Source organism: Emys orbicularis, chromosome 2 (assembly GCF_028017835.1).
Source record: "Emys orbicularis isolate rEmyOrb1 chromosome 2, rEmyOrb1.hap1, whole genome shotgun sequence".
Lineage (NCBI taxonomy): Eukaryota > Metazoa > Chordata > Testudines > Emydidae > Emys > Emys orbicularis.
In genome coordinates this window covers 921306-931920 of record NC_088684.1, presented here as the reverse complement: position 1 = coordinate 931920, position 10615 = coordinate 921306, and the positions used below count along the sequence as shown (strand labels likewise).

The following is a 10615-nucleotide window of genomic DNA, read 5'->3' as shown; positions in this document are numbered from 1 at the left end:
GGAGCAGCAGGACCTGCTGCAGGTGAGCGGGGCTGGAGGGAGAGCGAGGCTGCGGGGACGGAGCCCAAGAACCGGGAGGGGCCCTATGGAATGGGAGTAGGGTGGCCTTGGCCAGGTGTCTGGTGTTTGGCCGGAACACCCGGGCGAAAAGGGGCCCTGGTGGCTCCAGTCAGCACTGCTGACCGGGCCGTTAACAGTCCAGTCGATGGTACAGCGGGGCTAAGGCAGGCTCCCTGCTCGGCTCCGTGCAGCTCCCCAGAAGCGGTGACATGTCCCTCAGCTCCGAGGCGAGGCCAGGGGGGCTCCGCGCACTGCCCTCGCCCCGAGCACCAGCTCTGCAGCTTCCATTGGCCGGCAACCGCAGCCAATGGGAGCTGCAGGGGCGGTGCCTGTGGGCGGAGGCAGCCCACACCGCGCAGAGCTTTCTGGCCACACCTCCGCTTCGGAGCAGACGTGTTGCCGCTTCTGGGGAGCTGGCCGAGGTAAGCACCGCCCAGAGCCTGCACCCCTCACCCCCTCCCGCACCCCAACCCCCTGCCCCGCCCAGAGTCCCCTCCCGCACCCCAACCCCCTGCCCTCGCCCAGAGTCCCCTCCCGCACCCAACTCCCTCCCAGAGCCTGCACCCCTCACCCCCTCCCGCACCCCAACCCCCTGCCCCGGCCAGAGTCCCCTCCCGCACCCCAACCCCCTGCCCTCGCCCAGAGTCCCCTCCCGCACCCAACTCCCTCCCAGAGCCTGCACCCCTCACCCCCTCCCACACCCCAACCCCCTGCCCCCGCCCAGAGTCCCCTCCTGCACCCAACTCCCTCCCTGAGCCTGCATCCCTCACCCCCTCCCGCGCCCCAACCCCCTGCCCCCGCCCAGAGTCCCCTCCCGCACCCAACTCCCTCCCGGAGCCTACACCCCTCACCCCCTCCCGCACCCCAACCCCCTGCCCCCGCCCAGAGTCCCCTCCCGCACCCAACTCCCTCCCGGAGCCTGCACCCCTCACCCCCTCCCGCACCCCAACCCCCTGCCCCCGCCCAGAGTCCCCTCCCGCACCCAACTCCCTCCCGGAGCCTACACCCCTCACCCCCTCCCGCACCCCAACCCCCTGCCCCCGCCCAGAGTCCTCTCCCGCACCCAACTCCCTCCCGGAGCCTGCACCCCTCACCCCCTCCCACGCCCCAACCCCCTGCCCCCGCCCAGAGTCCCCTCCCACACCCAACTCCCTCCCGGAGCCTGCACCCCTCACCCCCTCCCGCACCCCAACCCCCTGCCCCCGCCCAGAGTCCTTTCCAGCACCCAACTCCCTCCCGGAGCCTGCACCCCTCACCCACTCCCACGCCCCAACCCCCTGCCCCCGCCCAGAGTCCTCCCGCACCCAACTCCCTCCCGGAGCCTGCACCTCTCACCCCCTCCTACGCCCCAACCCCCTGCCCCCGCCCAGAGTCCTCCCGCACCCAACTCCCTCCCGGAGCCTGCACCTCTCACCCCCTCCTGCGCCCCTACCCCGCCAAGAGTCCCCTCTCGCACCCTGAACTCCTTATTTCCGGCCCCACCCGGAGCACGCACCCCCAGCCGGAGCCCTCACCCCGTCCCGCACCCCAGCCCCCTGAGCCAGCCTGGTGAAAATGAGCAAGTGAGTGGGGGGGTAGGGGGGGGGGGAGTGAGCGACAGAGGGAGTGAGCAGGGGGCGGAACCTCAGGGAAGGGGGCGGGGCAATGGGAGTTTGGTTTTGTGCGATCAGAAAGTTGGCAACCCTATATGGATGAGGGGCAGGGCCCCGATCCTGCCAGGGGCCAAGCACCCAGTGGCTCCAGCAGCGTGCAGGGTCTGTCACCTGAGAACTAAGGGGCAGCGGCGTTCACCTCTCCCCACGGGCCCCCTCCACGCCGCACTGCCCTGCGCTGCGGGCCCAGGTGGTGCCATCCACTGTGGGGCCTGGCCCCGCTCTCTAGGCTGCCAGTGACCGGGGCTCAGGCCAGGCTGGGGCCAGGGGAGGCGATGGGCAGAGATGGGGGCACTGATGGACAGGAGCATTGCCGGGACATGAGGGAGTGGGGTGGGCAGAGGGAGGCCAAACTAATAACGTCCGGGGAGGTACGGGGGGCAGCTGGAGAGAGTAGCGCTCCCCTCGCTCCCACGTGTGCTCTGTGGGTTTCCCTGCCACCCTCACACTGGGTGTTTACCCCTCGCCCTGCCTCGCGCTCGCGTCCCCGCAGGGTCTCCGGGAGGCCCTGGCTGAGCACCGGCCCCTGATGGGGAAGCTGCAGCGCGTCTCCGCCCAGCTGGCAGAGCTGAGCCCGGAGCAGGGGGCCCCGTTCCAGCAGCGGTGCCAGGCGGCGGAGGAGCAGTACGACAGCATCCGGGAGCACGTGCGCCAGGCAGCCACGGTGCTGGAAGATGCCATCCCGCGCTACAGCCAGGTACACAGAGCAGCTCCGTGACAGCCCCCGGCCCAGCACGGCCCGGATTCCCCTCCCCGGACCAGGCCCATGGGCCCGTCGAGCCCAGCATGTGGCCCCCATGTCACTGGGCTGGCCAGGGGGCACCTCGCCCAGTGTCCCAGCCAGCCCGGTGTCCCCACACCACACACTCTGGGTGGCGAGCGATGGGCTGGCGGGAGCTGTTGCTCGGTGCCTGGGAGGGGTCCTGGCCTGCCAGGGGAAGGGGAGCTGGCCCTAGGAGTGCCTGAAGGACCGATGGGTCCCTGGGTGCTGCCCAGGCTGGGTGGGACCCTGCTCGGGGGAGCTGGTCTGGGCTGTGCTCCAGCCACACCCCAGCTCTCAGCCTGCCCCATCCCCATCCCCACCAGGCAGCTGGAGCTTTGGGGGCCCGTCCCTTGGGCCGCCGAGAAACCCCCGGTCGGCCCCGTGTTGTCTCCCACAGCTCACGGAGCGCATGGACTTTCTGCTGGAGAGCCTGGAGCGGCTCCAGGGCCGGGTGCAGAACCCCCCCGCGGTCCGGGGCGACGCGGCCCACCTCCGGGAGCAGATCTGCGAGAACAGCCTGGCGCTGGGCGAGCTGGAGAAGCTGGGGGTGGCACTGGAGACCGTGCGCAGCCAGGGGGCCGAGCTGCTGGCCAGCATGCAGATGGCTCACGCCAACGCTGCGGCGAAAGGTACCGGTGTCTGCAACCCCGCGAGGCTCTGCCCGGGGTCGCCCCATGGCACAGGCACTCAGAGCCAGCAGCTCCAGATCCCAAGAGACCCCCAGGGGCCGAGTCTGCTGCCTGTGTGGGGGAGACGGACCGGGGCCAGGCTGCTCCCACCCCACACACCAGCCCCTTTGCACAGTGAAAGCTGCGTGAGCCTGGAACTGGGGAAAGAGCATGGCACTGCAGGGCCTCGGGGTGGAGAGATTACGGGGGAGGGGTTTGAGGGGGGACAGGTGACACTACTGGGCCCTGGGGATGGAGGAATGAATGGGGGGCACCCTGGGATGGGGGGCGGTGGTGCTGCGGGACCCTGGGGACGGGAGGTCAGTGCCCCTGGGGCTGGGGTCTGGCACTGGGGGAGGTGGTGCTGCGGGACCCTGGGGACGGGAGGTCAGTGCCCCTGGGGCTGGGGGCTGGCACTGGGGGAGGTGGTGCTGCGGGCCCCTGGGGACGGGAGGTCCGTGCCCCTGGGGCTGGGGGCTGGCACTGGGGGGGGTGCTGCGGGGCCCTGGGGACGGGAGGTCCGTGCCCCTGGGGCTGGGGCCTGGCACTGGGGGTGGTGGTGCTGTGGGGCCCTGGGGACGGGAGGTCAGTGCCCCTGGGGCTGGGGTCTGGCACTGGGGGGCGGCGGTGCTGCGGCACCCTGGGGACGGGAGGTCAGTGCCCCTGGGGCTGGGGGCTGGCACTGGGGGGCGGCGGTGCTGCGGCACCCTGGGGAAGGGAGGTCAGTGCCCCTGGGGCTGGGGGCTGGCACTGGGGGAGGCGGTGCTGCGGGGCCCTGGGGACGGGAGGTCCGTGCCCCTGGGGCTGGGGTCTGGCACTGGGGGAGGTGGTGCTGCGGGACCCTGGGGACGGGAGGTCAGTGCCCCTGGGGCTGGGGTCTGGCACTGGGGGGCGGCGGTGCTGCGGCACCCTGGGGACGGGAGGTCAGTGCCCCTGGGGCTGGGGGCTGGCACTGGGGGGCGGCGGTGCTGCGGCACCCTGGGGAAGGGAGGTCAGTGCCCCTGGGGCTGGGGGCTGGAACTGGGGGAGGCGGTGCTGCGGGGCCCTGGGGACGGGAGGTCCGTGCCCCTGGGGCTGGGGTCTGGCACTGGGGGGCGGCGGTGCTGCGGGACCCTGGGGACGGGAGGTCAGTGCCCCTGGGGCTGGGGGCTGGCACTGGGGGTGGCGGTGCTGCGGGACCCTGGGGACGGGAGGTCAGTGCCCCTGGGGCTGGGGGCTGGCACTGGGGGTGGCGGTGCTGTGGGGCCCTGGGGACGGGAGGTCCGTGCCCCTGGGGCTAGGGCCTGGCACTGGGGGCGGTGGTGCTGCGGGACCCTGGGGACGGGAGGTCCGTGCCCCTGGGGCTGGGGGCTGGCACTGGGGGTGGTGGTGCTGCTGGACCCTGGGGACAGGAGGTCCGTGCCCCTGGGGCTGGGGCCTGGCACTGGGGGTGGTGGTGCTGCTGGACCCTGGGGACGGGAGGTCCGTGCCCCTGGGGCTGGGGCCTGGCACTGGGGGCGGTGGTGCTGCGGGGCCCTGGGGACGGGAGGTCAGTGCCCCTGGGGCTGGGGCCTGGCACTGGGGGTGGCGGTGCTGCGGGGCCCTGGGGACGGGAGGTCCGTGCCCCTGGGGCTGGGGGCTGGCACTGGGGGAGGTGGTGCTGCGGGACCCTGGGGACGGGAGGTCCGTGCCCCTGGGGCTGGCGGCTGGCACTGGGGGGCGGTGCTGTGGGGCCCTGGGGACGGGAGGTCAGTGCCCCTGAGGCTGGGGCCTGGCACTGGAGGAGGTGGTGCTGCGGGGCCCTGGGGACGGGAGGTTAGTGCCCCGGAGGCTGGGGCCTGGCACTGGGGGGCGGTGGTGCTGCGGGACCCTGGGGAAGGGAGGTCCGTGCCCCTGGGGCTGGGGGCTGGCACTGGGGGGGGGTGCTGCGGGACCCTGGGGACGGGAGGTCAGTGTCCCTGGGGCTGGGGGCTGGCACTGGGGGTGGTGGTGCTGCGGGACACTGGGGACGGGAGGTCAGTGCCCCTGGGGCTGGGGCCTGGCACTGGGGGGCGGTGGTGCTGCGGGACCCAGGGGACGGGAGGTCCGTGCCCCTGGGGCTGGGGGCTGGCACTGGGGGGGGGTGCTGCGGGGCCCTGGGGACGGGAGGTCCGTGCCCCTGGGGCTGGGGGCTGGCACTGGGGGGCGGTGGTGCTGCGGGACCCTGGGGACGGGAGGTCCGTGCCCCTGGGGCTGGGGTCTGGCACTGGGGGGCGGTGGTGCTGCGGGACCCTGGGGACGGGAGGTCCGTGCCCCTGGGGCTGGGGGCTGGCACTGGGGGGCGGTGGTGCTGCGGGACCCTGGGGACGGGAGGTCCGTGCCCCTGGGGCTGGGGGCTGGCACTGGGGGAGGTGGTGCTGCGGGACCCTGGGGACGGGAGGTCCGTGCCCCTGGGGCTGGGGCCTGGCACTGGGGGAGGCGGTGCTGCGGGGCCCTGGGGAAGGGAGGTCCGTGCCCCTGGGGTTGGGGCCTGGCACTGGGGGAGGTGGTGCTGCGGGACCCTGGGGACGGGAGGTCCGTGCCCCTGGGGTTGGGGGCTGGCACTGGGGGAGGTGGTGCTGCGGGACCCTGGGGACGGGAGGTCCGTGCCCCTGGGGCTGGGGGCTGGCACTGGGGGGGGGTGCTGCGGGGCCCTGGGGACGGGAGGTCCGTGCCCCTGGGGCTGGGGCCTGGCACTGGGGGAGGTGGTGCTGCGGGGCCCTGGGGACGGGAGGTCAGTGCCCCTGGGGCTGGGGCTGGCACTGGGGGGTGGTGGTGCTGCGGGGCCCTGGGGACGGGAGGTCCGTGCCCCTGGGGCTGGGGGCTGGCACTGGGGGGCGGCGGTGCTGCGGGACCCTGGGGACGGGAGGTCCGTGCCCCTGGGCCTGGGGGCTGGCACTGGGGGGCGGCGGTGCTGCGGGGCCCTGGGGACGGGAGGTCCGTGCTTCTCTCCAGCCCCTCACGCCCGTCTCCTGTCCCGCAGTCATCCAGGAGCGCACGGAGCAGTTGTGCAGCCAGTGGCGCTGCCTTCGCGGGCAGGCCGAGGAGCGGGAGCGGTGGCTCAGGGGGCTGCTGGCGCTGGCCGAGCGGTTCTGGCAGGGGCTCGCTGAGCTGGCCGTCACCCTCACAGACACCCAGCAGATGGTGCTGGACTTGGAGGAAGCCGGCTCCGACCCCGAAGCCGTCCGGGCGCGGCTCCACACCATGCAGGTACCAGCGAGCGATGGGGGAGGAGGGCAGGGGGCCGGGGGGCGCAGTGCCCGGCCTGCCGTGGCCCCCGTGGTTGGCAGCTCTCACAGCACCCGGGGGCAGCAGACAGGAGCTGAGAGCACCAGGCTCAGTCCCTGGGGCAGGGCCCCGCTGTGGGCCCCTGGCCATGTGCCTGAGGCCGGGCACCCAGCCCTGTCCCTGCCCCGCAGGCGCTGCGAGAGGAGATCGACGCGCTGCAGAACGACCTGGACACGCTGGGCATCCTGGGCGTGGAGCTGATGTCGTCCTGCGGCGACCCGGACAAACCGGACGTCACCAAGAGCCTGGACGATGTGAGGGGGTGTGACGGGGCCCCGGGCCTGCAAAGGGTGGGAAGTGGGGCGCACCACCTGTCCCTAAGAGGGCCCCTTGGAGCATGTGTGTGGGGCCGTTGTGGGGTCAAATGGGCGGGGCTCCCCAGGGGCTGGATGGGGATCTGTGGGCAGAGTGGGTGGGGTTCCGTGGGGCAGTTGGGGGGGTCCCCGTGGGGCAGTCTGGAGGGCTCCATGGGGCAGACAGTGGGGGCTCCGTGGGGCAGTTGGGTGGCTCCGTGGGGCAGTCAGCAGGTCCCTGGGGCTGAGGTTCCCATGGGGCAGTCGGGGGGGCCCCGTGGGGCAGTCGGGGGGCCCTGTAGGGCAGTCAGTGGGGGCTCCGTGGGGCAGTCGGGGGGTCCCCGTGGGGCAGTCTGGAGGGCTCCATGGGGCAGTCAGTGGGGGCTCCGTGGGGCAGTTGGGTGGCTCCGTGGGGCAGTCAGCAGGTCCCTGGGGCTGAGGTTCCCATGGGGCAGTCAGTGGGAGCTCCGTGGGGCAGTTGGGTGGCTCCGTGGGGCAGTCAGCAGGTCCCTGGGGCTGAGGTTCCCATAGGGCAGTCGGGGGGGCCCCGTGGGGCAGTCGGGGGGCTCCATGGGGCAGTGCCAGGCTGATCTCGGTGCCCCTCCCTCCTGCGCAGCTCTACTCGTCCTGGCACAGCCTGAGCAAGGTGTGGACGGAGCGGCAGGGCCGCCTGCAGGAGCAGCTCCAGGCTTCGCTACGCTACCAGGAGGCCATGCAGGTGCGTGGACAGACCCCCACGTGTGCCTCCTGCCCCCCGACGCGCACAGCTCCGGCCCCACCCTGCCCCACGGGGTGCTGGCAGGGGGCAGGTCGGGCCTGTGGCAGGGAGGGGAAGGGGCAGCTTACGGGGTCTGCAGGGACCCAGCCAGAAAAGGCCCCGCTCCTCTGCCTGCTCACAGGACAATCCCCAGCCCACTCCGGCCTCTGCCTGGCTGCGGGCACCAGCCTCCGGCCCAGAGGGGCTACAACCAGGGTCCCGGCCTGTGGAGCTGGGGGCTCGTGGGCTGGTGCCAGTAGCAGGACTATGGCAATTGTGAATGCGAATGCGAATGCGGGAGAGACCCCTCGGGCACCAGCCCCCCTCGGGAGGGACGACCTGTCACGGACTCACAGGTCGTGCCCACTCTTGGCCCCGTGCGGTCCATGGGGGGAACCCCCTGCAGGGTCAGAGCCCTTCTCGGGGGTCCACTCTCTCCCGGGGTTGACCCCTCCACCTCCTGGAACCGCACCTCTCTGAGCCTTAGCACGTCTGTCTCTGCCATGGGCCCCCTCAGGGAGTCCCCTTGGTCTGGACCCCCAGGGCCTCCACCCCCCGAAGGGGTTGATGCAACCCTGTTCTCTAGACCGGAGTGACTCTAAGCCAGCGTAAAACAGGAGGATTTGTTGAGAGTTGAACACAGCACAGGAAACTCTCTGACCCTCAGACCTGGCCTCCCTCAGCCCAGCACATCCCAGTCTCCCTGCATCCAGGTGGGCTCTGCCTGCTCCCCGTCTCCAGCCCAGAGCCCCCCTGCTCCCAGCTGGGCATCTGAGATCCCCGGCCCCAAGCCCCCTCTGTCCATTGTCTTCTCTCCAGGGAAACAGGGCCGTAAACTGGGGCCTCCTCTCCTCGCTTCTGTCCTCTGGCTGGAACCGGCTGGTCAGGTCACTGGCTCCTCACTCTCCAGGCCATTGTCCTCCCACTGGCCAGAACCGGCTGCGACTCCTGAGCTGGGTCTCCGGGTCGGGGTCTCAGGTCACCGGTCGCTGGGGTATCCATCCTCCAGGCCATTGACTCGGGTCCCAAGTTCCCTCGCCGGTCCTCTGTAACAACAAACTCCCTCTCCCCTCACCTCGTTAAACCAGTAACACCCAGGGAAACTGAGTCCCACCCCCTTCGCATGCAAACCATTGAAACCCCACCGAAAACAAGGAAAAACAAGAAAACCCCCCACTTCGTCACACGACCCCGAGGCCGAGTCTCCCCAGTTCTACTGCTGGGCCTTGCCCTTCCTCTGACCGGCCAGTGCCCGCCACTGTCGAGACAGGAGCCTGGCTGGCTGGGCCCGGGGCTGCCCCCCAGGGAGACAGGAGCCTGGCTGGCTATGCCGGGGGGAGGGGGTGGCTGGGCCCGGGGCTGCCCCACTAGTAGGGTTGCCAGGTGTCCAGTTTTCGACCGGAACGACCCTGGTGGCTCCGACTGGGCCGTTAAAAGGTCGGTCGGCGGCGCAGTGGGGGCCCGGGCCAAGGGAGGCTCCCTGCCTGTCCTGGCTCCACATGGCTTTTGGGAAGCGGCCGCCAGGCCCTGCAGCCCCTAGGCACCTGGGCGGCCAGGGAGGCTCCACGCGCTGCCCCCGCCCCTAGTGCCGGCTCCGCAGTTCCCATTGGCCAGGAACCCTGACCAATGGGAGCTGCGGGGGCGGCGCCTCCCTGGCTGCCCATGTGTCACGGAGTGTGGGGGAGGACAAGGCCCTGCAACCCCGACTTCCTGCGATTCACCATGACTCTCAGCCAGCCAGTAACACAGAAGGTTTATTAGATGACAGGAACACAGTCCAAGACAGGTCTTGCAGGCACAGACAACAGGACCCCCCGCAGTTAGGTCCATCTTGGGGCCCCAGGGACATCACAGCCCCGTTGGGGGGTCAGAGCCCCGTCTGGGCTCCCCTCAATTTTCCCAGCCAGCTCCAAACCGAAACTCCCTCCAGCGTCTCCCTCAGCCTCTCCCCGGCTCCTCCCCCAGCCTTTGTCCAGTTTCCCGGTCAGAGGTGTCACCTGGCTCCAGCCCCCTTCCTGGGTTCTCATGTTACCTGCTCAGGTCTCCTCCCTCAAGGCCAGTCTCCCATCCCCCAATGCAGACCGTCCCAGCCAACCTCCCCACTCAGCATTCAAAGACCACATTAAGAACAGTCCCAGTTCGTCACACCATGCGCCTAGGGGCTGCAGGGACCTGGCGGCCGCTTCCCGGGAGCCGCGGTAAGCACTGCCAGGACCCTGTACCCCGAACCCCCTCCACATCCCAACCCCCTGCCCCAGGATGGTGTCCCCTCCTCCACCCAAACTCCCTCCCAGAGCCTGCACCCCCCCCAACACCCCAACCCCCTGCCCCAGCCCTGAGCCCCCTCCTGCACCCAAACTCCCTCCCAGAGCCTGCACCCCCCCCAACACACCAACCCCCTGCCCCAGCCTGGAGTCCCCTCCTCCACCCAAACTCCCTCCCAGAGCCTGCACCCCCACCCCAACACCCCAACCCCCTGCCCCAGCCCTGAGCCCTCTCCTGCACTCCAAAACCCTCATCCCCGGCCCCACACCAGAGCCCTCACCCCCCCACAGACACCCCAGCCTCCTGCCCCAGCCCAGAGCCCCCTCCTACACCCAGAGCCTACACCCCCAGCCGGAGCCCTCACCCCCTGCACCCCAACCCCCTGCCCCAGTGCGGAGCCCTCTCCCGCACCCTGAACCCCTCATTTCTGGCCCCAGCTGGAGCCCACAACCCAGCGCAGTGCCCATACCCTCCCTGCACCTCTGCCCCAGCCCAGAGCCCTCTCTCGCACCCAAACCCCTCATCTCCAGCCCCACGCCAGAGCCTGCACCCCCAGCCAGAGCCCTCACCCCCTTCCCAGACCTCAACCCCCTGCTCCATCCCAGTGAAAGTGAGTGAGGATGGGGAGAATGAGCAACGAAGGGAGGGGGGTTGGAGCAAGCAGGGGTGGGGCCGCAGAGAAGGGGTGGGGCCTCGGGGAAGGGGCGGAGCAGGGATGTTCGGTTTTAAGTTGGCAACCCTAGCTCACTGGGGAGCCAGAAGCCGTCTGGCTGGGCCGGGGACTGCCTGTCACGGAGTCCCCAGGCGATGCGCTGGAACTGCTCCCCACAAAGCCAGTCAGGACTTTGGGGAGCCTCCTCTCCCTCGGAGCA

At 71.3% G+C, this 10615-nt stretch overlaps 1 protein-coding gene across 1 annotated transcript in view; it reads left to right on the top strand.

Annotated features, from left to right (window-relative positions):
• The first annotated feature begins 269 nt into the window (after positions 1 to 269).
• Positions 270 to 10615, top strand: part of LOC135875122 (microtubule-actin cross-linking factor 1, isoforms 6/7-like) — a 78558-nt gene continuing 68212 nt past the window's right edge. The window contains exons 1-6 of the mRNA XM_065400108.1: positions 270 to 482; positions 2206 to 2409; positions 2873 to 3104; positions 6124 to 6350; positions 6560 to 6682; positions 7338 to 7439. Of these exons, the coding sequence (XP_065256180.1) occupies positions 270 to 482; positions 2206 to 2409; positions 2873 to 3104; positions 6124 to 6350; positions 6560 to 6682; positions 7338 to 7439 (1101 nt within the window). The remainder of the gene's footprint in view (positions 483 to 2205; positions 2410 to 2872; positions 3105 to 6123; positions 6351 to 6559; positions 6683 to 7337; positions 7440 to 10615) is intronic.